The 26,409-nt window shown below is 40.6% G+C and overlaps 3 protein-coding genes and 1 non-coding gene across 6 annotated transcripts in view; all 4 read right to left on the bottom strand.

Annotated features, from left to right (window-relative positions):
- Nucleotides 1-191: 191 nt before the first annotated feature.
- ppp1r15b (protein phosphatase 1, regulatory subunit 15B) lies at nucleotides 192-4,806 on the bottom strand. Its single transcript, XM_031295238.2, has 3 exons — nucleotides 4,384-4,806; nucleotides 2,288-3,627; nucleotides 192-1,155 (listed from the first exon to the last, which is right to left on the bottom strand). The coding sequence occupies exons 1-3, from the start codon at nucleotides 4,544-4,546 to the stop codon at nucleotides 946-948; spliced, it is 1,713 nt and encodes a 570-aa protein (XP_031151098.1). The 5' UTR covers nucleotides 4,547-4,806; the 3' UTR covers nucleotides 192-945.
- A 446-nt stretch (nucleotides 4,807-5,252) lies between these two features.
- On the bottom strand, nucleotides 5,253-9,445 carry rps13 (ribosomal protein S13). Its single transcript, XM_031295239.2, has 6 exons — nucleotides 9,341-9,445; nucleotides 8,738-8,786; nucleotides 8,559-8,637; nucleotides 6,531-6,700; nucleotides 5,858-5,958; nucleotides 5,253-5,326 (listed from the first exon to the last, which is right to left on the bottom strand). Exons 1-6 carry the CDS (start codon nucleotides 9,361-9,363, stop codon nucleotides 5,293-5,295), a joined length of 456 nt encoding a protein of 151 aa, XP_031151099.1. The 5' UTR covers nucleotides 9,364-9,445; the 3' UTR covers nucleotides 5,253-5,292.
- Nucleotides 5,598-5,727, bottom strand: LOC116046864. Its single transcript, XR_004104246.1, has one exon. It is a non-coding gene; the product is annotated as a small nucleolar RNA SNORA19 (small nucleolar RNA).
- Nucleotides 9,446-10,530: 1,085 nt separating the features above from the next.
- pik3c2a (phosphatidylinositol-4-phosphate 3-kinase, catalytic subunit type 2 alpha) overlaps nucleotides 10,531-26,409 on the bottom strand; it is a 47,536-nt gene continuing 31,657 nt past the window's right edge. For all 3 annotated transcript variants that reach the window (XM_031295237.2, XM_036002936.1, XM_036002937.1), the window contains 20 exons: nucleotides 26,049-26,166; nucleotides 25,651-25,790; nucleotides 22,716-22,907; nucleotides 22,367-22,460; nucleotides 22,087-22,181; nucleotides 21,283-21,463; nucleotides 21,070-21,174; nucleotides 20,052-20,144; nucleotides 19,573-19,702; nucleotides 18,906-19,042; nucleotides 17,533-17,702; nucleotides 16,586-16,742; nucleotides 15,672-15,781; nucleotides 14,846-15,053; nucleotides 14,205-14,329; nucleotides 13,751-13,868; nucleotides 13,578-13,659; nucleotides 13,218-13,324; nucleotides 12,963-13,088; nucleotides 10,531-12,723 (listed from right to left, as the gene is read on the bottom strand). In XM_031295237.2, coding sequence (XP_031151097.2) covers nucleotides 12,541-12,723; nucleotides 12,963-13,088; nucleotides 13,218-13,324; nucleotides 13,578-13,659; nucleotides 13,751-13,868; nucleotides 14,205-14,329; nucleotides 14,846-15,053; nucleotides 15,672-15,781; nucleotides 16,586-16,742; nucleotides 17,533-17,702; nucleotides 18,906-19,042; nucleotides 19,573-19,702; nucleotides 20,052-20,144; nucleotides 21,070-21,174; nucleotides 21,283-21,463; nucleotides 22,087-22,181; nucleotides 22,367-22,460; nucleotides 22,716-22,907; nucleotides 25,651-25,790; nucleotides 26,049-26,166 — 2,671 coding nt within the window. In that variant the 3' untranslated portion in view covers nucleotides 10,531-12,540. The remainder of the gene's footprint in view (nucleotides 12,724-12,962; nucleotides 13,089-13,217; nucleotides 13,325-13,577; nucleotides 13,660-13,750; nucleotides 13,869-14,204; nucleotides 14,330-14,845; nucleotides 15,054-15,671; nucleotides 15,782-16,585; nucleotides 16,743-17,532; nucleotides 17,703-18,905; nucleotides 19,043-19,572; nucleotides 19,703-20,051; nucleotides 20,145-21,069; nucleotides 21,175-21,282; nucleotides 21,464-22,086; nucleotides 22,182-22,366; nucleotides 22,461-22,715; nucleotides 22,908-25,650; nucleotides 25,791-26,048; nucleotides 26,167-26,409) is intronic.

The raw sequence follows: 26,409 nt of genomic DNA, 5'->3' as shown, positions 1-26,409 counted from the left end.
CATATTTCTGGGAACACTTCCGTTACACCCAGTAGCAGAGGGACTAGTAATTCCAAGTACACGCACAACCATGACATCTGTTGTTTGCTTTTAGTTAAGTAGAATAAATAAAAGTTACATCTCATCATTTGTCAAACCTCGAGCCACACTGTGAAAACTTGCATCTGCAAAACAGAGAACAATATAACATATAGTGTAGCAAATTTTATTGATCTGGCAAAGCACCTAATAACAAATTTGCTACAGACCATTTTTTTGGACATATTTCTGTCTACATGATGTTACCATGAGAAGCTGAGTCAAGTCACATAGGACAAAGTATCTGAATCTTTCCTGTCAATATAATAATAATAAAGATATCCAACTCCACACTCAGTGCTAAAAGGCTGCTATTATGTGCCACCAAATAAGAAAACACAAGACAAAACTTAAATATCAAAAACTAAAATATTTGAACACTACAAAGACAAGAATTGCACCAAAACGTCATATCTATACATCATGCTTAAACAAAAATCTTTTCAAAACACTTTGTACTGTAAAGCTCTGCTTTCTTACGATATCATCTACTTTTAACTTCTAGATTCACCACTGTGGTTTTTTCACACATATAAAAACACAGTTAAAACCAAAAGTACAAAATAAAAAAACAAGCTCCATAGGGCATAAATAAGTTACATTACTAGGTCATTATATAAGGCATACAAAAACAACATTCCACACGTTAATGCTGAGCTTAATAGGAGAAAGTGTCAGTCAGTGCAACAGTCACAAAATGTATAAAACCTTTTGAGGTACAAGGTTGTTCAACTTGACACTGAACATTAAAGTTGGCCCAACATCCAATTTCTAATTGGCCTAAATCAAAATCACTGTTGCATTGCAACCAATCACAAGTTCTCATCCGAAAAGGAAATAAAACATTCAGTGTTCAGGACTGTTTTTTTATTTCAAGGCACCGTCCAGATACGCCCGGATCTTCTCTCTGTGGGGCTGGGTGAAGCAGTAGCCGATGGCCTGCTCCGTTTCCTGGACCCGCCTCCGGAAGCGGTCCCGGTCTCGTGCCATTTCTTCCCAGTGTCCTTTACGAGACGCCTGGCGAGCAAACGGCCAGGTCCGCATGACATGGACTTGGACCAGAGGAGAAAACTGCACCTGAAAGCCAGAAGAAATGAAGACAAAAATGTAATACATTTTGTAAAAAAACAACAGTGATGGTCATGTGATGTTTACGTGTGCTTGTTTTGGGTTTATAACCTCCTACGGATGTAAGTCATTTTAAGGTCTTTATTCTCATGTGTACAACAATTTCGTTGGCAAAGAAAATCTTAGGCCTCAGGCACCATTCAACAAGGCTCATTAAACATCTATAAAAAGAAAAATTATTATTATATTATTACCACTCAGAGATACGTCTTATGTGGATCAAAACCTAATATGTATGTTGTGTAGTTTCCTAGCACTGACTGACTAATAATAAGACTATGATTTGTGAGTGGGTGGTGATATGACACATGCCTTTGGTGTGGGAGACGGGGGGTTCGATTCCCACTGCAATACATCAACCAATGTGTCCCTGAGCAAGACGCTTAACCCTAGTTGCTCCAGAGGCATGCAACCTCTGACATATATAGCAATTGTAAGTCACTTTGGATAAAAGCGTCAGCTAAATGACATGTAATGTAATTTATTTTTTGAGTCTGATAAAAGAGGGTATTAGTTGACAAGATATTTAAAAGCAAGCAATACTGTCGCAACTTCACATTTAGTCCGATGTGGAAGTTGAACTCTCTGCTGACTCGCTCGAGTCATATGCCCGGCTTAGTCATGACGACCAGCGGGCGTTGCTAAGTGACAACAAACAACAGCACAACTTAACACACTGTGCAGTATAATATGTGTCAGCTGAGCAGTAGTTAACCGTATCTTAGCACAAGGGGTTGCAACAGTCAGCAGAAGACACTCCTTAAAAATAATGTAAACTTAAAATAAAGGATCAGTAGGGTTCGGTATCTTGGGTTAATGAAACTGATTAGATGACTTCAAACGTTTTTTTTTTTGTTTTTGTTTTTTACACTGGCTATATTACTTCCAATTTTAGCTGTTCAGTCCACAGTGGAACAGTTACGTTTATTTAACCTTTCATCTTGATATATCAAAGCCATTTCAATGCTCTGCTGTATTTACAGAGTAGACTATTTTTTAATTAAAATCCCACATGGGGTCTCACTTAATGCTTCAGCTAATCCTGTCTGGAACTAACTAAAAATTGTTATTAAATAATTACCTTTTTCTGGGTGGTGCTGGCCTTGCTTTCTTTCTTCTCCTCTGGCAGTGACTCAGGTGTTTGTCCAGGTCTTTTCCAGGGCACCAGTGTTTTGTCTGGATGGGAGTGATGCTTTAACTGCCTCTCTGGCAGTGAGGGTTTGGTGGCTCTAGATTGTTGGGGTGTTTTTGCCTCTTTTTCACATTTCTTTCCCTTCGTGGGTGGATTTTTCGTGTGGTGGACATCAAGGGCATCTGGATCTTCTCCCAACTGCAGTGTTGTTGTTGTTGTTGTTGTTGTTGTTGTTGTTGGGGAGCTGAGGAGGCAGGCCTGGAAGTTTAGAGGGTGGTACGGGTCATCCTTTTGGCTGAGAGATTTCCACAGCTGTTCTTCTTCGTCATCCTCAGATGAAGGAGAAAAGCTGCTCTCCTTCTCCTCCGTGTCTGTGTCAGACTTGGAGGAAGGTGCCGGAAGTGAGGCTTGTTGTTTTGAGACTGCGGGGGTGGTTTGAGGTGAGGTGCTGCTGAATGTGCATGCAGTGAAGCACATGGGATTGTAGGGGTCTTGGGGACTGCTGAAGAACTCCAAGAGCCTCTCGCTCTCCTCGTCGATGTCGGGGCTCGAACTGTCCGAACTGGCCCAGCTGCTCCAGCTGCTCTCGCTGTCAGAACGACTGACCCAGATGTTCAGGCCTTGAGGCCCCAACATCTCCTCGCTGGCCTTGCTCGCTGACATGAGGCCAGCATCACTGTCCATCCCTTTGTCTTTAGTTTTCCCCATGTTGGTGTTTGTTGAAATGCATGCAGAGAAAAAGAAGGGGTTGTAAGGATCACTAGATTTTGACAGAGACTCCCAAAGCGCCTTACTTTCCTCACTGTCAAATTCGACTATGTTCTGGTCTTCTTCGCTACTCCAGTGAAAACTTTTCTCCTCTTCTGAATTTTCCTGTTTAAAGACTTTCTCACTACTTCTATGGCAGCCGTCGTTTGAGCTGTCGCTGCTTGATACAAAGATGTTCCAGTCGCCAGGGAAGCCCATTTTCCAAGTGGATTGGTGTCCTAGAAAGATGCCGTCTTCTTTGCCAGAGACAAAATCATCCACTAGTCCACAGCACAGGTCGTCGGCGCGTAGAGTGGACAGCAGGGCCTCAGCGGTGGATTTCCCAGCGAAGGAGTCGCCCACGTCAGAACAGAAGTTAGAGAGGGGATTTGAGCCTCCAACTATCACTCCGTTGTCTCCGTCAAACAACGAAGAGAACAGGAAGGATTCAGTTGGGTTCGCTGCCGTGGTCATGTGCTGGATGTGTTGACCCGTCTCGTCTGTGATTCTCACGTGAAGCTCAAACCTGAACATCTGGAAAACTGGAAAATCAGGAGAAAAATGTTAGTGGGTTTAAATTCAATTCAAAAGAGAATGGTTTAAGTTACACTATGATCTTCTTTTAGGTCATCATGACACAAACTATTAAAAAACAACTATTAAAAATAAAATAAAAATGCTTTGGCTTCTTTGTTTTATGCTTTCAAAAAATGCCCTTGATTAAAGACCATAAGAATACAACCACTATATGGCTGGGTGATGCGGATTTTAATTTTACCCAAACCCATTGATATTGACCCATTGTTATCAGAAGTACATCTGGTCATGCCATTTTGTCAGAGATGGCACGAATCCATGTTAAATTTGACGATACTTGTTTTGACCAGTTCATTCTGACAGCAGGACTGTGCTTCACGATTTATACCATAACAATCCTACTTCACTTTGGAGTACCAGGGACTTTACAGGGAGCATTCATGTATTAGAATGGGAAGTACAATAACGTTAACGTTAGCTGGATGGATTAGGACGTAAACAAACTCACGTATCCCAAAAAAATAGATAACTGGGAACAACAAACACCTTATATGACTGGTAAGGACATTCAAGGGTTCTAAATGTTATAGTGGATTTGTATTGTGAATTTTCGTTAACGTTATATGGTTAACGATACTTACAAAAAGGTGAGTATCGACTGTAAACCAGTTACAACGGTCACAACACAAATGAGTGGCGTTAAAAGCTAATAAACAAAATCAGACCAACAACATAAGTATTTATTTGACTTTGTTTCTTACCTGACATGAAGGTGTAGTATATGACCTGAACCAGCAGCCGAAGCTGTTCCCAAAGTACGGTGAGCATTTGTTTAGTCCAAGGCAGAAGCGCCATCCCTCCGCTACCGAACCTCTCCATCGCCGTCCGTTCAGAACCGTTCTCGGAACCTACGACCGTCGACATTTTCTTTTCCTTCAACTTGGATTATGGCTGTAGTACTGACAACAATCCTCACGTATTCTGGTATTCCTCGTCAAAAACCAACAGATTTCGCGTATTTGTCAGTGACAGATATGCGTCGATGTGCTGTCGCTTCATTTTCCGGCAAGTAGGTGCCATATTTTGATCTCCTTCGTCAAATAATCTCATGTATTTTCTCCATGTTTGACAGCTGTGTTCGTTGTTGTTGTTGAAGAGGCGAATGTCTCGAGATTGCAACACCATTCCTTTTAAGGTAGAAAGCGTCAAGTCAAGCGAAGCTGTGATTGGACATGGTGGTTGTCACTCATCAAACCACACGCCCCTCACGTAACAAAACCTCCTTCGGGTCACGTAACGTGTGACGCATGGAAACTGCCCGTAATTTCCACCACTACCAGGAAAACCCTTTATAGCAGCTCACATCTCACATTCGTTTAATAAAAGGACATGAAAACGAAATTAGGGAATTTAAATGGTAGTAAGTTTTCAAAGATGGTAAGCAAATGAATAGCAAAAATTACTTCAAAACTGCAGTTCAATTTCAGTTCCAAATTATTTATTTAAAGTTTCCATTCCCATATACAGACTATCAAAGCCTAAACTAATGGTTACACTATTTTGGCCACTAGATTGTGAGAATCTGTAGATCTGTAAACACATGGTAATTTAAAAAAGACAACAGAACAAGTTCCAATTTATATCTTTTTATTAATCCAAAAAAGTAGCGTTTATGCCACCAGAGCAGAAGCTGTAGAGGACTCACTGTAAACAAAGAGAAAACATGCCATTAGAGGGAGCACTCCTCAAAATAAGCACCACAGTATACTTATAACTTCTAAAGGAAACAATGTAGGACTAGTTTACATTGCAAGGATAACACTGTGGAAATATAAAGTGTCAGTTTCTACTGTCATAATCAGTAACAATCCATATATTTAGTTATGATTACCAACTAAATAAAATCCAGTATGAAAGTTAGTCAAATGCCTCAAATGTGAATTAATATAGTAGAAAACAACAAAATGTATAATTCCATTGTGTGAAGGGGACTGGCAGAGGTGGCACCAAGTAGCCACTCTGCTAATTTACCTCCAGATTTTTCTAGCACAACAGAAATATCACTACTCTCAATAAAGGGAAGAGCAGGACAATGATTTGTGCATCTTTACAGGCATGTAGCCCATGTGGATCAGTTACTAAGTCTATGACATCATTAAGTTTAAATGTTTAACAGAAATGGAATGGAAACAAAAACCAAAAAGGAAAGCTTCCCAAAGCAAAACCAATACATACTACTTCCAGTTGGGGGCCAGTACTCTCTTGGTCTTGTAGTAACGGGCCAGCCTGTGGATCCTGCTTTCAATCAGAATCAGGCGGAACTTGGCATCCTTGTCCTGCAAGTAAGGTAAAAAAAAAAATGGTTATGTATGACGTGTAACATGTTCTGTATTACTGAATATGTGCACCCACCCATGTAAACCCTAATAGCTGCCAATACTAAAAGCACAATTTTAAAACGGTTGCCAAATTTCATGAAACTAATGCCAAATTTAAAACAAAATCTCCACTGAAACTCAAAATTCTTATCTACTCAATTTTAATAAACTCAATATTGGATTGTGAAAAAACTTGGGTAAGGTGCGAAGCCGAAAATCTTTAGACAAATTCAAGGAACGACAAGAGACTCATTTATGACCAAATTACAAACTGGGTACATGATAGTGTAATTTGCCTCATGTCCTGCCTCCTGCACTCTCCAGAGTTATTTTTTTAATGTGTAGGTATGTTGATCCATAAAATACATGTTTACGTTGAAATATGTTTGAACCCATGTGTTTTATTCAAAGGAATTGTCGAAAAATCATTTTGGCCAATTTTGACAGCCATATTGAGATGCCAATAATAATAATAAAAAAAGTGAATAGGACCATTAATGGTCTCAATATTTGACCTAGTCTTGTTATACCTTTCTGTTTCTCTCCAGATGCTTCCTGACTGCCACAGCCTTCTTGATAAGGTGGTAGAGATCCTCAGGCAGGTCAGGGGCCAGACCCTTGGACTTAAGGATCCTCAGGATCTTGTTGCCAGTGACGAAACGTACTTGGGCCACACCATGGGAGTCCCTCAGAATCACACCTAGACAAGGCAACAAACAGGCTTGAAACTGACACAGTAGGTTGCTCACAAACTGCTTTATTCATCCAGTGTCAGCTTTCTTATGATAAAAATAAAATAACCAATAACAATTTCAACAGAGTAATAGATAGTAATACAGTAGTCAGAGCAAACTTAGGAGTAGCTTAACTTGGATCATTATCTACTTCCTCCTCTTAAACTAACCCACCCAGATACATTTTTTTTTTTTTTTTAAAGCAAACAACTTAAAGTTTGTCGTAAATGCGGTTATCAAACCAGATTTGCAACATAACAGCTTATGTCAATGATATTGAGCTGGTGCCAAGCTAAAATAAGTTTCTTCAGACCTAAATATAGATACAATAATTGAGCAAGGTATCAGATCAAATATCTTATATATTAAATATAAGATAAATATCAAATATTGAAAAACATTTCTGTAAATTTATATAAACGCTAACAAAAATGATCTTATTCAGTAGAGTAAACAACCGTGACTGGACTGTTTTCTAACACGGTTTGTTGAAGGGAGGCTTCTATTTATTATATTTTTCTATTAAACCTCATTTTTATCACCTTATGTGCAGCCTGAATGTTTGTGTCACTCCTACTGAATGTTAGTCTTTTTGTTTTGCACCAGAAAAACACTGGTTTCTTTATGTACTGATTAATAAAACCACCAATGACAACTCGTAGGCTATAGTTGGTCAGAAAATGTCCCAAATTTACTCTGTGCCCTTGATAAAGGCAATGCAATTTTGTATAAAATTGTAAGTAGAAAAGGGGTGTGACTTAAAAAGTCCACTAAAGTATGTAATTAATAGAGAAAGATGGTACAACACAAATTCCAAATTGTACTTAATCAGTCCCTTCTTATGCTTTTCCTGCCACCTACTGTGGACAGATTGCTGACCAGACAGACTGCTCTTCTGTTCTGTAGTCCTACATTCCAATGGATGAAGTTCATAAAACAGCAAATGCTACATATAGTCCTGGTTCCCTTTAGTAGCTGAATACAATGGCCTTCGTGGCTTTGTCCAAACTAATTGAATCTGGTTAAAGTGGTTAACAGTGAGATGTCGAAAAATGATCTGTATTGACTGGACAAGTTAACAGCAGTAACATCTGCTCTACCAACACTAAAGCAATGTAAACCTGCTTAAGTTATTAAACAGGCCACAAAGAAAACAACCAATTTTACTGTAATGAAGTCTTCAATTAACAACTGCGTTAACCCCACAGACTGTAAAAGGTTCAGCCACATTTTATGAAAGAAAGCAAATATGCTAGTTCTGCAATCATTGACAGTCTCAATTCTGGGGGTGGCAGTAACTCAGTCTGTAGGGAGCTGGGTTGGAAACCACAGGGTCGCTGGATCAAGTCCCCACACAGACCAAAGCATGGTGGTGGACGAGTAGCTGGAGAGGTTCCCCTCCAGTGCACTGCCAAGGTGCTCTTGAGAAAGGGACCGAACCCCCAACTGCTTGGGGTGCCTGTCCAGCTGCAGCTGGCCCTCACTCTGACATCTCTCCATTAGTGCATGTATAGGTACTGAGCATGTGTGTGTATTTCAGGCCTATGTGTAATGTGTACCATAACAGAGTGAAAACGTAATTTTCCTTGCAGGATTAATAAAGTATAAATTATAATACAAACCAGAGGATCACAAATTCTACAAACACTGAAATCTTAATCTGAGGCCTATACCACTGCAACTGCAGATGATGACTTTGTCCTGCATATCACCTACAGTTGGCAGTCATCAACACACTTCGTGGTCATGTTTACTTTTCTGCATAAGCATACAATAATACTTTAGTACATTTCTATACCTAACCTTAGAGTAGTTAACACTTACCAATCTGAGAGGGGGTCAGGCCCTTTTTGGCCAGCTTGAAGATCTGCTCTTTAACATCATCGGATGTGAGCTTCAGCCACTGCAAGTAATGTTTAAATGATTTACCAACTGATCAAATCGGTTTAGAAATATTTTTTTACAGTCACTGTGTGCGACTTAAACAATGATTTTATACTCACAGTGGGAACACTGCGCCTGTAAGGCAGAGCTGACTGGGACAAGCCCTTTCTGTAGGAAAGAAAGACATGCGACTGGTTTAACACATTGGCAGTTTGACGGAGAAAGCAAACATTACAGGCATGCTTAAAAGCATTGAAGGAAACATTTCTAGGAGCTATCTGCAAACCTGGGCAGGTAACGTTAATGGTTGACGGCTGGGCTAACGCTAGCTTTGCACTCGTGTTAGGGTTAGCTAGCTATTTAAGTCTTGCCGTCAAAGGCTTAAGTTACAAGGATTTCATTTCTTAAACATAACGGACACATATTGCATTTGGGCTGTGAATGTGTAAACTATTAGTGTCTAGTTAAAAGGTCTGGCTTAAGTCAAATCGTGGTGAGCTGGTAGTGCCGTTAGCGAAGGCAAGCTAACATTAGCTAGCTAGCTGGAGATGGATGTCGATTTGAGGGTGCGTATATCTAAGTTATTTTCATGCTTCTAGGCTGGACAAAAAAGCTCAATTTGGTCCTAGGATATCCATAACACGTTTACAAGCCATATCGTGCCATCAAAAGTGATCTGTCGAAACAATATTTTAACTTTAAATGATAAAAAGAGAGCTCACCCGGGAGCGTGCATGCGACCCATGATGGCGGTAGAGGAAGAGAGGCCGCACACGCGACAGAAAATGGTATTTTGCGCCTGCGCCGGAAGTGACGCAATGACGTAGCGAAAAGCTTTATTGACGCTCTTAACGTTCACGATGTTATGAGAAGACACGAATGATCAAATTGATAATTTTATTTAGTCATGTAGGGATCCATTGGAGTGGCAGCGACGTTTTTGAAAGTCATGCAAGATAATTTGGTTTTTACTCTGGTTAGATGCCACTAAATAGTCACCAATAATTACTGAATATTCCTCCCCAGTCTGTGTTACCCGTAAGTAAGTACATATTTCAGGTTATTATAATTCTGTTTAAACTTTATAACAACGTTAATATACAGTAACAAAATCATGAAAACAATTATTGTATTAATATTGCTGAAAACAAGGCTAGATTACTGACTGAGCAAAGCAATGCCCAAGGACCATTGGAGTACCAGAGGCCTCAAGTTTACTGTGTGTAACAGTTTTTGTTTGGGGATACATTTTACAATATTGCAATATTGTGTAAGCACAATATTGACTTAAATTGCATGGATTTTTAGGAGGGGACTTTGTTTGGTCTGGAGGCTCTGTCATGTGGAGGGGTCCTGTGTCAAAATCTCTTTCTAAAGCCCCAATCATTTATATCACGCTTATTTATGCATATCCCTTGACAATCTAAATTTAATGAGATTACTACCTAACAGATGATGAACCTGTGGCCAGGTAGTGTTCCAATATAAGATTGCTGGATGGTGTCTGTGCTCTGGGGGAAAATACATAAGGTATTTATTTTCTTAACTGAGTCGATTCAGATACCATACAAACTACTTAGAATAGCATTGTTTCATGGATGGGGGCTGCTGCAGCTCAGGTGGTAGAGAGAGGTTGGTGGTTCGATCTCCAGCTCCACCTGTCAAAATGTCCTCGAGCAGCTAGCTCAATGCAGATGGGGAATTCTTCATTAAATACAATCGAAGTAGCTTGAACTAGCCAAACTCACATCTGCATCGATGGGAGGTATTCATCGCCCAACTGTAGTTACACCATGTAACTGGTTTGATCGAATACAAATCTTATATGTTACACACTCTTTGGGTAAAAATAGATAAGGCAGTCGGTGCTCAGTGTCTTAGTGTTATACAGAAACAAACAAAGAGTCATATCATATTTGTTCCAAAACATTTTATTTGCTTTGGGAAAAGAGGGATTACAGTACACACTGATCCATTCGGGTTACAGGTCACCAATTAAGAATAAATAACTGGCCATGTTAATACAAACTCTGCTTTCTTTCTTTGTACAGTCACTAAAAGAGTAGATCAAGTCACTAATATTCATAGTGTGAGTGATGCTCTTAGATCATAATCGTCTTGTAGATCTTCTCTTAAAAAAACCTTTTCAGATACATTTATTTTCTTTATTAAACATTAACAACTTTAGATTTATAGTTAGCGAGTATAGAGGAAAGCAGCTAACGCTCAGAATCTTGTTCCCTTTTTGTGAAGATGTTTTATGTCAAAGTTGCCTTTTCAGCATTGATCTGTGTTCAGTTTGCCTGACAGTTCATCAGAATGTTTTCTCACTTAAATATCATAAAGCCTGGCTGGATCTGGACTTCACTGGCAGTTTAAGTTATTGCAAACATTTTACCCAGTTACTCATCGAGGCGTCATTACACCACTCTAAGGCACTGGGAGTGAGTGTGGTATTGCTGCCTCTGACAGCCTCAGGTCCAGACTCTCAGTCTCCCAGTTTTAACTCAGTCCATAAACTGCAATTTGAAAAATTATGGTTTTGAACCACCTGAAGGAAACACCGAACTGAGCCCAATGGGTCAACCATAATCTCTTCATCCAGAGCACAGACAAGAGCGTGTTCCAAAGCGTATGATACAATTTCCCCTTTAAGGTGTGCTGTGTGAAAATAGTCAAGTAATAACATAAGAGAAATACCTGGTAGTGTGCATTTAGTGGCAGTTCACCATTATAAAAAACTTTTACGGTGCCGGTCCAGCACCAGACCTGCTCTGGCAGAACTACTGATATAGCTTTAAAGAATATAGATTTTTCTTTAATAAGGACATATCACATTGTTAATAAAATGTATATAGCAATAAGGCCAAGTTGAGCATTAGAAAGGGATTGTGAGTACAGACATGGGCCCCCTGTTCAGCTCCCTACTTGGGAGAGTGGTTTGATTTGCCGTCCTTGTCATTACTTTTGGCACATTCTTGGGAAATCATAAGGTCACTGTTGATTTCATAGAATCTGGTGTGTGACTACTCTACCCAGAAGTGTCTGCTGCAAAGCAGGAAACCCTGATGCCTCATATTTGTCTAAATAGAAAATAAACAAGGAAAATGTAAAAATGAACCCCCTTTCTATTCCTTAAAAAATAAATGTGTCAATCTATATATACTCTTCTGAAAGTAAGCCGTTTTGGTCCTCTAATATCAAAATGTACAAAACATTACAGCTCTTCGTTATAGTTTAGGAAAAATAGAGACAAAATAAGTGGAGATTGTTTGTCACAGAAACAATCTTAATTAGTTAAAGAAGGAAAAATGGTAAAGAATGGAGAGCAGTCTCGCCTTTGAGGGTTTGTGAATCGGCCTCTTCGGTCGCCCTTTGAGGGTGCGTCTGAAGGAGTTTTTAAGTCTGCATTCATGTCATATGGGAATAACCGCTGAAGCAACATGATTATTATTATTATTATTATTATAATAATAAGCAATGACTTGGTGTGTTCAACCTTGTTTGAATCTGCCAAGATACCATGATGAAATTCTGAAGAATCAGGTTATTACTGATCAGTTGTTCAACACATGTACTTAATGATGCATGTTTTTCAGCCACAAGCACAGCTGTTTCTTGCCATGAAAATACTTATTACAACATGAGTCATCTAAAAGAAAAAGTCCATTTGGTTTGTTAAATTTGAAATTAAAAATATCACTGCTTATATTTGAAATTTAATGATGGCAAAAATCCTTGCAAAAATGAGGGTCCATCTCCAGACCCCCAAGTTCTGAAGTAGTATTTTTATGAACTGAAAACTGCAGTGACCAGTATTTTCAAGTAAGGCCGCATCCGCCACCTTTCCCATATGATGTGAATGCAGCTTTTTGTCTGGAGACAAGGAGTTGTCCCCGGCTTTGGGAGAGGCAACGATGGGTTAGAAGTAGGGGACGGCCGTAAGTTTGTACCACTTGACCGTCTCCTTGCTGAGGTCAAAGTCTTTGAGTCTGAGCGTGATGCCGCCCAGAAAGTAGTTCTCACGCAGCGACTCGGCACTGAGCACGCTCAGTTGAAGCTCCCGCAGGCCCAAGGTTTCCTTGCTGTAGCCGCTGTACACCAACTGTGGAGGAAGAGGAGGGAAAAGTGAATAAAGGGTCCTGATGGCCATGGAGTTCTCATTTGGGTTCAGCTGTTCACATGCACATTTGCCATTAATGAACCAGATCACATAATGTACTTATCAAAAGAAAAACCTCCCTTATGTTTACTTTTATAAAAACCAAAACCATGGTTCTTGAGTTCAAGAATACATATATTAAATATACAAATGTAGGAAGTAATTGTTTTGTATTTTCTAACCATCTCATTGAAAGTAGGGTTCCTGGTTTTCCTTGAGATCTTTGTCTTGCGTTTGGAAGTCTTGTGTGGATCTGGAAGCAGGTAGGTTTTCACATATGGGTTGGGATCTGTTCCATCTTCTGAAACCTGAAGGTGAGCAGAGGGATTAATAGTATGACAACAGATAGATGCACAAAATAAAAATGAAATAGCATAACTGTCTGTCAAAGCAGTTTATGCCGGGATCTGTATTAAATCACAGCTATACGTGTTTACCAGATCTCTGATGTGCATGACCATGATGAAGAGATTGCTGTTCCTGTAGGAGATTGAGAGCTTCACTTCTCCTTCCACCCGACCAGAAGTGGGACTCAGTGGAGGCTCTGCAACAGTTAGATACCACTCATCACATTCAGGTTGGTGTTAACACAGGAACACACGCATTTTCAAACAAAGCTAACAGCCTTTTCTCTAAAGGTAGACACCGTCTTTTCACCCAAACATAACTAAAACGATTAGCAACATAATAGCCAAATTGTTTCAGTAATAATCAGCCTGTATCACACTCACTGTATTTGTCATAAAGCAAGTCTGACAAATACTTGAAGGAAGAGGATGAAAAGTGTAGGTATTTACCTGGTGCTCTGGGCGTGGCATCTAAGCCTTCGGTCTTTTCATCCCGTGCAATTGGATGAAAGAAGGTGTAGACCAGGTCACACTAGAACCAGAGAGCATGAGATGACTTCATTGACTGGTACAGAACACTTAACATTGACCCACTGAGAATCTGTGTGGGTGTGTGTGTGTACCTGGGTGACCTCTGTGGAGCTCCTCATCAGGTTGTGGACATAGTTGTTGAGCTCCAGCTTCCTCTTGGCAGCCACTTCTTTGATGTGGGTGCGACCGAGCACCATCTTGTTAGGGAAACTAGAAATAAGGAGAGACAAGGTATATTTACTATTCCAAAGAATCTGATGTGTTACTCTCCTCTAAGCTACAGTACGGAGGTAGCGTCAGCATGGCAGCCTCATAAGATCATAGAAGGAAAGTTAGGTTGGCGATAGTGGGTTTGTAGCGTGGGGAAATTAATCCAGAAGGTGAGATTCTCTCTTTACAAAACATGTAAAATAACTTCCTAATCACGATGCAATGACCTGATGTGTCAATAAAGAAAAGTACTGTATTACAGTTTCGTATTAAGGACATCAGATCAGTAATTGAGACATAAAGAGGCTGAGGGACACAGTGGAGGTGATGTCTTACCCCGGCAGCTTCCAGAGGGGGAAGAGGATGGTGAGTTTGTTGTGGAGCTCCTGAAACTCATCAAAAGTGCGGAAGATAAACTGGGGCTCATTCTGACCTTCCCTCAGGATCCTCACCACATACGTCTGCACAGAGAGGACAGGGAGGGAGACAGACACGCGATCAAGTGTGTTAGAATAATTTTACATTATCAAAAGGATAGACGGAACCACTGAAATTATATCAAAGTTTGTTTACTTGCAAGTAGAGTCAGTTTACAGCACTCACACCAAGTACAGAAAGTGACTAACGTAAACCTCAAATAGTAGCTTATTTATGTGTGAAATACAATCATAACAGAATCTGATGTCGTCAATTGTCTATCTTGTCAGTTTAGATGTCGTCTCCTCTATCTGGTCAGACTCGATGGCGTCCCCTTTATCTGGTTAGAGAGACGCATGTTCTGTCCTCGGGCCCCGGTCAAGATAGCCAATGACTCCATGTTAACTTGTTTAGAGTACTCAGTATAATATTATTCTATGCAAATAACAAGAGAAAAAGTATGTAAATCAAAATTTCTCTAACAAAGTGTGAGTGTTTTTTTCCCCCAGTTTACATCCAGAGATGTGATGGAACATGGTACATGACCCAATGAAACTCACATAGTGCTTGTCGGGGTTGTATCTCTTTTGGAAGGAGAAGATGGAGGCGTGGACGATGCGGCCCTCCTGTTTCAAAGTGTACGTCTTAGGGGAGAACGACAGGATGGGCTCGTCGTTGGCTGGCAAACCAGAGAACCGTAGCTGGGCAAGGTTGTGGATGAAGAAGTTGAACTTGGTGGCTACGCTGCCCAGACTGGACTCTATTAGCCTGGAGAGGAGGGGGGTAGAGGGGTGAAAAGAAAGAAATATGGGGGAAATCACAGAGAGAGATATATATAGGTGGAGGTGAAACAAAGATCAATATGCTGTTTTATCTTTGAACCTAAAGCTTTTACACAAAGTTTTCACAAAGTACACATTTTTATCAACAAACTTAGTTGAATTCCAACTCGACTGGTTTTACAAAAACAAGGTCCACCTGATACTATTTCAAGTATGTCAATGTTTTTGTTGCTGTAATGTGACACAGCTGCTATTCTTTTCCTTCCTGTGCTTGTATTGCCACCTAGTGGATTTTGAGTTTGTAACAGAAAAAAAAGAAAGAAAAGAAAAAGGAATTGTCCTTGAATTCACTGTTCTCAAAATAACAGATCTGGTCAAAATAGCAGCTATGCACATGGGAATACTTCAGAAGAGAGAAAAAAAAAAAAGCTTAGAGTGATTGATTTCTCCCATTTGTGAGATGTTTCCAATTTTGAGGTTGTTCAAGAGTTGGAGAAATTACATTTAAAACTTTACCCAAGCTGCCCATTTACGTTTACTGAAACGAGAGTGGAGACAGATTAGTTTGGATCAGAGCTGGGAGAATAGAAGTTAATGCATTTACCTGGTGAAGAAGATAGTTGCCTCAGCATCTGTGTTGTGGGGCTGCAGGGCATCAAACACATACTTTAGATCCTGAGAGCCAGTCAGCTCTGGGAGGCCTGAGGATGTCATCTACAACACAAATTTACACACAAATTTACCCATTATTACCCACCATTGTGTACAGTAACATCATTACATATAGTCTATATACTGTATACATATACCAAGATTATTAGGTCTTAATCAAGTTAATTAATAGCACAAAATAACAGCAAGATAATGCCATAAAAGTAGTATAATTAAATATTTTGGTTTTCAGGCTGCTAATAATTTTTGATGGATGATGGATCTGTCATTTCAGAATAAAGTTACCCAAGACAAAGTGACAATTAGCTATACTCATGTTTACATGTATTTTACTTTTCCCTCGTTGACTGTTTTAATATATTATCATTTACAAAATACAAATACCAGCAGACATTCTTTTAAGAAACATCAAGAGGCCATATATTACAGCATATTCTATAACCTGACATTTCCAGGACAAAAGTGAAGCACTGATTTATTATGAAGGCCCAATTTATTCCTTATTTTGGCTCTTGCAGGTGCAAAAGAAAAAGGGTTCCGCTTAACAATGAGGACACATCTTGCAGCACGAGTCAGCTGCAAGATGCAAAATCAAGAATCTTGAACTGCACCACAACTAGAGCTGCAATAATTAGTCAATCAATCAATTAGTCAGTTGACGTAAAAGTGAATCTGCAACTATTTTGTAAATTGATTAATCTCATCGTCCCTGGTTCCAGCTTCTGCAATATGAGGATTTGCAGTTTTTCTTTGTTTTATATTATTTTTTGGGGTGTGTGTGTGTGTGTGTGTGTGTGTGTGTGTGTGTGTGTGTGTGTGTGTGTGTGTGTGTGTGTTCTGTCTCACCAGTGACAACAGGTTGAGGAAAAGCCCGGAGTGCTTGCGGATGAGGTTGTAGGACTGACAACACAAGTCTACAAACAGCTGGAAGCGACTGGTGGGACGCTCGCCTCCGTTGATGACGTACGCCATGTCAGAGGTCAGAACGAACGGAGCGCGGTCCCTGATGGGAAAGAAGGAGGGGAGGAGAGTAGTTTTAAATTTGGCTTCTGAGGAAGGTTAGTCCAGAAGTGTTTGTGAATCAAAGGTCTTTAGTGTAAATCTTTGGGACAATCGGGATCAGGAGAGTACTAAAGCACTAACACTAAAACTACCAAAAGGGAACCCTTAAGCAAGTTACTACAACACCTCAAAATATTTCAGTGGAGATGCTCAGAGGCTAAAAATAGAAGAGTGTGGTTGTAGGGCAGCCCACCAGCTGGGAATGAGTGCAGTGTGTGAGCTTTGAACCAGGTCATGCTTGAAAATATACATTTATCTTGCTGAGTAGAAACACAGTAAATCCTACACAGGAAATTCAGAGACTCACAAAGGAATTGTTGGTCATTGAATATCTTAGAAACTTACTTGATGATGAGAACAAATGATACATGTGTTAAATAATTTCCTCTGGTGGTCTTTTGTAACAATTCACTTGGGACACACAGCTTTGGTGTCTATGTTCTCATCACTGTAATAGATAATGTACCAAATAGGCCAATGTTCCAACAACTTGACGTATTCCTTTATGATTCTGTGTTTTCCCCACTGAAGTCAACTGGTATAGGATCTTTCACCTATTATATGATAACTACCTGATAATAAAAACAAAAAGACACAAGTAAACATCCTGATACACCCTTCTGGAAAGACCTTTAAACCCTGACAGCACACCAAAGCATGTTTTATCTGACAAGCACTTGCACACGTTCATACACGCAAACACGCGATAAAGAGAATTATCTGATTTTCACCTTTTGAAGCTGCCAAACATCTGGGCGTGGCCCAGGAACTTGCCAAAGTCGATGTGGAACATGTGACCAGTGGAGCGCAGCATGATATTGTCATTATGGCGATCACAGATGCCCAGTACGTAGGTTGCCACACAGCATCCTGCACATGAGTAGATGAAGTTCTCTGATGCCTAAAAAAGGTGGAGTAGGGAAAGAGAGATGCACAGAGAGAAGAACAAATATGAATATTCAGTGTGAGGCACAGGCTTTAGGTATTGTTTGGCTGGCTACATAGCAAGTACTGCCATGATGTACTGCAATACGGATTTTGTTTGGGAGGGCAAAAACCTAAATGCCTCACAAGGAAGTAAAGTTTCTGACCAGAGAGACTAAAGATGCCTTCAGATGATAAGAAATTTGCTCTTCGCTCACCACGAGGTAGGGCGCAGAGCATAGTGCAGACACTTGCAGAGGCAAAGCGCAGCGCAGGTATACGACACGTCATCATCGCCTCTGGCTACGTCACATAACAGCTGTTATCTCATTGGTTGCTCTTTAAAAAAGGTTAGCGGCAACCAAGGTCAAAGTTTAAATAATTTGAACTTAAAGTTTAAATAATTTGAACCAAGGGTATCGCTTCTGCCACTGGCGCAGCCAGCGCAGTGCGGTTTTACTGCTGATTATGTGTGGGCGGCTTAAATGTATTCCCTACTTTTCCAGATGTTTCAAGCAAACCCAGAAATTATGAAATTCTTTTGCAGACTTCCCAGAGTGTCACCAGCCTCCAAAACATCAGAGCTACATATAGCTCAAGTTTGCAAGTTCTGGTTTCTCTTTTATGAGTCATATGTAAGTTAACACAGGGTCAACGTTACAATGAAATGTTATTTGACAGGAGAACAGGTCAGCTCAGCAATAATATAAGCATATATCTAATGACAAGTTTATTCCTGCGTCCTGCTCATGTTCAGGGTCACACTTTGTGCAGTAGATGTGTCGGCTCAGAGGTTGTGAGTGTGGAGTAAAGTTTCAGAGTTATAGGTGTCAAAGTTCTACAACTACTATAAACTTCGACGACGGTGTGTTTTTAACTCCTACAGAGCCAACCCATTGTGTCAAAGGAAAATGATGGTTTTAATATTTGAGCCATTTCCCCCCCCACTAGTTTACCACCTTAAGACATTAAAAAGCAGCTCTGTGGTTAACTGAGATTCATAATTTATGTGAAATCAATACTTTGTGTCAAACAAATAATAAATGTCATAGGTAGCGATGCAGCAAGTAGAATAATATGCAACAAATGGATTAAATATTACGTTCTTTACTTTGGAGTGGTAGGTACATAGCTGTTTGGCTTTAAATGTGAGTGTGCACACATGCTTTATGTGTTTTACCTTCTCATACTCATCCTCAGCAGGGTTGTATTTGCGGAGCCACTCGGCCAGCGGTTTGTCCTTGAAGGATCCGGTGACGCCGTACTCCACCTGGATCTTTCTCAGGGTGTCGGAGGACGGCACCAGCTCCACCATGCCTAAACAACACATCACAACTTCTATTAACAGGATGCAAGTACACAACAGTCAGCTCTGTATTAGTTCTATAATGGTATTGTATTGCTGTAATGACAATGCCATTGCATTGCATGTCTGCTTGTCATATTCAGCTGTTAGAAGTTTATTAAAGGTTGATTACATGACAGGACTGTGTTCATTATTTCTGCCATCTTTCAGCAACTGCATACTTCCTTCCTTCTTAAAAAAAACACCTCAGTAAAGAGCTTCTCTGTTCTTGCCATGGCCATGGTGAATTTAATTTCAGAGAGAAAGGTCATTTCCTTTCTGAAGAAGTGCAGAAGTTATTATTCTTCTTGCATAAGGAATGACTCTGATTTGCATGTAGCCCACAAAAACAAAAACGGATTGCAATGAGATTTGTGATCTGGCCAACAGACATACGTATATGGTGTATGTGGGAAAGTGTAAATCAAAGTGTCTTAAATTTGACTTGAAACTCTTGAAATAACAAGTGTAAATGGGGCTTCTGTGTGTGTTTGACTGTTACCTTTGTCCTTGCCAGTGGAGATGCATTTGAAGTTGACAATGCGGAGGTCCAGCCCCTCCTGCAGCCAGATGCGATCCATGATGCGGATCATCTGAAGAGCCAACATGTCCTGCCTCAGGTCCTCTCCAACCTGACACACACACACACACACACACACACACACATACAAACAAACAGAGAGACGAATTACATCAAAACACTGCACTTTTGATTGTTATTGGTTGGATTTTACTTCAGCCACCAGGGGGCGCAGTGTTCAGATTTATTTATATAGCTCATTTCAGCAACCGGGCAATTCAAAGTGTTAAGAAGCAAACAACATTTTAGATGTACCTGGTGATAACTCCAAAGTTTAAACTAGTGGAGCGTGTGTCAAAGAGCCACAAGAACCACTTCTCACGTATATATACCATATAATGATGACTGCTCATTTTGAGCATTTTCCACACAGTTCAAAATACTGTGTGTGGGTACAGTACCTTGAACATAACATTGATCTCTTGTCCCAGTGGGTCGGCGTTGACCAGCGCCAGCTTTAGGGGAACTGCGTTGGAGTTGAAGAAGGAGCAGGCCTACACACACACACAGACACACACACACACACACACACACACACACACACACACACACACAGACACACACACACACACACACACACACACACACGTACACACAAACAGACAGCATTGATTTTTTACCTTCTGCACTAGATTATGCTGTTCTGTTGTTTTTAAGATCCATCTTTACAACAGCATATAATCCCTGTCTTTCTTTGTTGTTGTCTTTATATCTTTTATATTTATTTGGAGACTTACCACTTACCCAGAGGCCACATAATGTACTGTATGTCATCATTATGCTTCTCCAAAAACATCACCATCCAATGACTACTACGTCTGGATCATATCCTTAAAGTCATGTCTAACTAGGGAGGTATGCCAGAAGCCTGGGCTATACAAAATAATACCCAGATAGATTGAGCAGAGGAAGGTCTGATTAGAAGCTACTTTATCTCCAACAATTCATTTTGTGGCAAGTAGTGGTCCTCTTCTTACTTAGGAGGGTACATGCAGCTATTAGGACAAGTGACATCAAAAGTATCTCATTATCTGTTGAGATATTTGAGAATATACGCATGCATGTGTTTTATATTTTGGAGAAACTGTAGCTTAATGAGCTTATTTTCTCAGTGGTTTGAACCACAGAGGTCCTACAAAATGTTACGTGGCTGTTTTGTGTTTCCCGACCGACCGTTCCATTGAGGTTTTCTTATTCTCCTGCTTTGTGTATTTCTATTCAATGTAACAGGTATGAATTCACTACTGCTTATTCTTTGTGGATTTGGGTACGTCCAGTGTGGTGAGAAAGGTGTATTGAACTAAATCCAATTATAAAGAATAACTGAATACTGCGTAGTTTTTTTATGAAAAATTGACAACCTCTCATTATATATGGCCTTTATGTGTGTGTGTGTGTGTGTGTGTGTGTGTGTGTTACCTTGATGTTTAGCTCCTTGGCCACGAGGCTGGGGCTGAGGGGCATCCGGCAGCTGTTCCTCTGAAAAAAGTTCTGAACATTTTCAAGGCCCTCCTGCAGCGCCACCTGAACACACAAAAACACACATTGAAATGCTATAACAAATGCACATACACAATTTTGTAAATATTACAGTCAGATCACACTCACACACACACACACACACACACACACCTGTCGTGTAGACCCCCCAGCCTGTCTGACTCTCTCGGCCACGGCTCCTAGCAGGGTGACCAGGTGAGTCTGCTTCTCCAGCTCCGCCCTCAGCTTGACTCCACACAGACACAGCAGGGCACCCAGCACCCGCTCATAGCGCTGTCCGAAGGCAGGATCCTGCACCGCGTCCTTCAGCAGCCTGCAGCCATTACACACATCATAAACAGCCAAACTTTATTGGACACTATCTTTCACGAATTGTCACTTTCCCTTAAAACTGTGATCAAATTGCTTGAAATCATGTAAAATTCTTCTTCTTGCTGATTTCCAACTCAGTAACAACTTAGTTCAGTGCTGGGAGTTGGATTCAACAGGTAACCTACAGTACTATTACTAAATTGTCTACAAAAAGCCTCAGCACTGAGATCATCATATAAAAGGTTATTAATAACAAGGCATCTCTTAGTGTTACTAAGGAATTTAAAGGACCCTCTTAATGGGCAAATAAAAGCAAAATGCTGTATGGCCATTCTTACAAGCCACTGAATAACACAGGAAATTAGGCAACCTTTTGGTAAGATAGGTTTGATAAATAGTGATATAAACAGCAATGTAAACACATTACCAAGTGTATTTATTTTGGTGCTCAACGCGTCTTGAAATACCACTTTTTCTGATGGAGGTTTTTTCAGACGTTCTGAAAGCCGCTTTATTCACTTCAGCACCAATCAGACTATTTTTTTGCAACATTTCCTTTCAGTTGTTGGTTAGGAAACAGCTCGGACAGCTGGTTGCTGTTTTTTAGTGCTGATGCAAACTCACCAGTAGAGGTAGTGGGCAATGTTAATGTTGCCTTGTGCTCTGGACAGCAGCAACATGACGAGGGCGTTCTTTAGGTGACACTCAAACTTTAATGCCTGTTGAGAGACAAAAGAGAAAGATGACTCATCATGATAGATGGAAGAATTGAGAGTAAAAGACGGTGAATACATGAGAGAGACAAGTTGAGTAATAAGTGAATGACTGGGTGAATGAACATGTGAGAGTGAGTATTTTTAAATTGCACGTGGAGTATGTGTGTGTCTTTTTAGCCGAGTTTTACCTGTACTAGCTGTGGCAGGTAGTCAGCCAGCTCATCATCACTGCTCTTCTCAATCCAACTAACAGCCACATTTCTCACTTCTGTATCGGCAAACCTACACACACACACACACACACACACACACACACACAATATTATCTTATTATATTGACCAAAAAGGAACCAAAAAAATAACCCTGTACTAACCCTACACTGTATTTTATACAGTAATGGAAGACTATTATTAAAATGTTTTACCTGGTAGATATATATACTTTGAATTAATTAATTTTCAAATAATTTTAAATTTCTTAAGGACTTGCGGCGCCATAGACCAAATGTGTGTTTGAGTGTTGAACACAGAACATACTTTGAGTCGAGTAGCTCTAGCGCAGTGACGGGGGGCAGAGGGGGCCAGTGATGCAGAAGGGAGTGGATGTGAGCCATGCTGGCCCAGTCCCAGCTGGGCGCACTGGCCAGCACCTTGGGGAGGCTGCTGGGGTGGTCCTTCCGACAGTGGAGCCGATGGTCCCATAGGATCTGGTGGTCTGCCCGCTTCAGCCTGGAGACGGAGCGAAAACAGACGGAGAGGGAAGATGGATGGGATGGTATTTGCAAAAAAAAATAAATAAATAAATTGCACCCACAAATGCGATTTTCACCTGGATTTTCGCGTTCTGTATCATTTTATGAGATTTATCTAAATCAAATTTGTCATGTTGTCTTTCAGTGTTTAAAAACTACCTCTAGGTTTCAACACTGTGTAAATAAACTTACTGAAAATATTAAACGACTCCAAATGACGAGTTTACTTGGCAAGATCAACAATAATGTTCACATGTGTTGTTTAAGAACTGTAACTCAATGTACATTTAGGCAAGCAATACAAACACCATAGGAAGAACTTCCACCATCTTCAGATGAAATCCTCAGTGGTCATAAGTGTTAGACTAGTTATTCAGGATGACTTGAGTGTTTGGAAATGGGAAACTCATTGAAAAAATAAAAGAGCTGACATGGTCACTGTTCAGATAACCTTTCGTGGGCAAATAAAGGTGCGAGAATACAATCATATTTTGAGACTTAAGAGTCATGCCACCTAACAAACCACACAAGGGAACACCATTTCTTTAACACCATTGAACAAGTGTGAAATTTCTTGGCTAGTGTCCTGTCCATAAGTGCTGTGAGAGTGTGCACTGTGGAACCCAAAGTATGTCTGTGGCACCACAATGTCACTTTTTAAAGCAGTGCTTTAAGCAAAGGAATTGAGGTTAAATATCTCTGTTAGCTAGCATTTGCCTCTCTGAAGTTGCCAGAGTTGTTCTCTGATCTCCCCGTAGAAATAAAAACGTGCATTTCTTCTTCAGCGATTGATGGAATATCACACACATGACCGATGGGTGAAACTGCAGTTCCACAAGTCTTGTGCCCACAGAGGCTAGAGAGATGAATGGGCAGTACAGAAAGCAGGCGGTGAGAGCCCAGTGAGAGAGCGCTCTGTGCTAAAGTGCCGGTTGAGTCTTATGGGTGTTGGCAGAGTGGAAGAGATTTGGCTGGCAGCAGGCATAAGAGAGCATTTAGGTGGGCCTGGAGCAGCTGGAAGAGAACAGACACACTGGAGCAGACAACATACAGGCGTTTATGGGGAGCTGTGGCTGGCAAGTCAGTGGCATCTTTTAAAATCTCTTCTCAAATCTAGTAAGTCCAACGGATTTTGGGTGGGCTGAGAGACGGACAAAAAGCTGTCTGCTGAAGGGGATAAATCTAACCAGAAATACTGTTTCTGTGCATGTTTATTAAAACTCATAACACAGAGTACTTTAAGTCTACAAAACGCCCAAACAGCAGTCAATTGACTACAATTATAATTTGGAAGCACATACAGTATACTCAACATTAAAAGTGTTCAAAAGTGTGGTTTTGATTCAATGACAAACACTCTGACGCTCAAACTTAGTGATGTTGTCTTGCACACGGCCTTAGACTCAGTTATCCACATGGTGGCAAGTTGCAAAAATTCAATATCATATTTGGTTGTTTTTGACTCATGCTCATTTTAATCAAAATTTGAGAAGTTACTACACTATCCAGCAGTTGCTTCGAGCTTTTTGTGTTTGTCAGGAAGCAGGTCTGTTTTGCACATCAAGCTGAGCAACATTACACCACCTCTCTAGTGGCATTAAAGCTGGGGAGGTAGAATTTAAAGAAACGCCAGAGAAAGTAGAGTGAGACCTCCTCCTGCAGCTCTCTCAGTCACCTCTCTGTCCAGCCCCTCTCATGAGGCAAGCACATGTATACAGCGGCTTCATACAGTAACATTTACGAGTACTAATCATTAACGTTATCCCGATGACAATCCGTTATATAGCTGCAATTCTATGAGAATGACGTCCCACTTTCTTTGTAAAGCCCTTTGAGATCATACTGTGATTCAAGGCTCTAGTTAGCTACTTTTTCTTTTTCTTTAAAAACATACTTTATTAATCCCGCAAGGGAAATTACAATTTTCTCTTTTCACTCTGTTGTTAGTAACACACATTCCACACAAGCCTTAAAATACACACATGCTCAGGACCTATACATGTATACAAATGGAGAGATGTCACCGTGAGGGGGCTGCGACTGCCCATGGACAGGCGCCCCGAGCAGTTGGGGGTTCGGTGCCTTGCTCAAGGGCACCTTGGTAGTGCCTAGGAGGTGAACTGGAACACATGAACTTGAAATAGCTGCAGCTGTGAGCTAGGGTTAGCATTAGGCTAATCTACTGGCTGTTCTGCCATGTTACCGTTTTCCTCTCACACCTCATCAGAACACGGAGGCTGAGTGAGAGAGAAGGTAAACACGACAAAGGAGCCTGTGTTCGTGCTAGGCTAAAGGCTAACCCAAGCAGACCAGCTGTCCTGACAGCATTGTCCTCTCCCTGGACAATAAACTGGACTACATTTTTACACAATTTCGTTCCTATATGAACTATATGTAGATGTATGACAATAAAGTCTCTCTTATCTAATAGTTTAGCCTTGAATTAGCTGCAGCCCTGAGCGTCTGGCTACCACTTGAATTACAATATGCTGAAAAGTTATTATAATTTATTTTGCCCAAGTGATGCGAAAAATCAAGTGCCTACCCAAGCTTTACTGATGTCAGTGGTTTTATTTATAATCAGTCCTGTAAACCAAGTGAAATAAAGGGAAAGAGCAGAAAAGGCTGACACATTTATTGTTAGAAATGTTTATATCTACTATCAGATTGTAATTTCTCGTTATACAGTAGTTCTGTAAACATGAGGCAAATTCTCTTACCCGAAATTAGAAGCTCGGCTGCAGATTTTCTCCAGTTTGCGTCGCAGATCAGGATCCAGCTCCTCCAGTGTATGCTCCGGTCTGGGCTCTTCCTTGGGTCCCACGTATAAAACGTCCAACGCTGAGTTGGGGAAGTCCACCTGACGGTAACACAAATACCAGATTTGGGATCAGTTTATTCCTTTACAGTAACTGTAATTTAAGAATACCCATTTCACAGATGCCCTATGTTTATTATTTGTAAGGAAGTAACTGGGGGACAAACTTTTTTGACAGAAACAAAGGTCAAATGGCCTTGTCCGTAAAATGATAAAATTCCATGCTTGCTCCTTGCAACTACTAAATCCCCTACAACTACTTATGCTCCTACTACAGATGCTACTAGCACCACCACCAACCTGTAGTACTATTCTCTCTGCAGACACCCTTTTGCGGTTGCCTGTAGAGCCGGCAGCAGCAGCAGCTCCCTGGGCAGAAGTCCACAGACACAACAACCTGCTGCCCTTGGCAAGCACCCTGCAAAACACAGTCACATACACACAATAAACTACAACAACAACAACAACAAAACAATCATGGTTAAGCAATCTAATAAACAGCTAATAAAACAAGTACTTAATTCCTGCTGACTGACCAATGTGTACTGCCTATTTTCAATACATCTTTCAGAACTGAGTGATTTCATATTGTATTACAAGTGGGGCATCTACTCAAATGGCATGCAAAAACATGACCAGCCACCACCGGCTGTTCCTCTCT

This window comes from Sander lucioperca, chromosome 7, assembly GCF_008315115.2.
Source record: "Sander lucioperca isolate FBNREF2018 chromosome 7, SLUC_FBN_1.2, whole genome shotgun sequence".
NCBI classification, from domain to species: Eukaryota; Metazoa; Chordata; class Actinopteri; order Perciformes; family Percidae; genus Sander; species Sander lucioperca.
Note: the sequence above shows the minus strand (reverse complement) of the source record. Positions and strands in the feature narration are given on the sequence as shown.

What these genes read in the sequence shown, in the direction of transcription:
- ppp1r15b (XM_031295238.2), bottom strand. Translation starts at nt 4,546, where the DNA reads ATGTCGACGGTCGTAGGTTCCGAGAACGGTTCTGAACGGACGGCGATG. An exon ending in ATACTACACCTTCATGTCAG is followed by an intron (nt 3,628 to 4,383) that starts GTAAGAAACAAA and finishes CTGATTTTCCAG; the next exon opens with TTTTCCAGATGTTCAGGTTT. An exon ending in CCAGCACCACCCAGAAAAAG is followed by an intron (nt 1,156 to 2,287) that starts GTAATTATTTAA and finishes TCTGGCTTTCAG; the next exon opens with GTGCAGTTTTCTCCTCTGGT.
- rps13 (XM_031295239.2), bottom strand. Translation starts at nt 9,363, where the DNA reads ATGGGTCGCATGCACGCTCCCGG. An exon ending in CCTGACCCCCTCTCAGATTG is followed by an intron (nt 6,701 to 8,558) that starts GTAAGTGTTAAC and finishes TGCCTTGTCTAG; the next exon opens with GTGTGATTCTGAGGGACTCC. An exon ending in ATCTGGAGAGAAACAGAAAG is followed by an intron (nt 5,959 to 6,530) that starts GTATAACAAGAC and finishes CCTTACTTGCAG; the next exon opens with GACAAGGATGCCAAGTTCCG.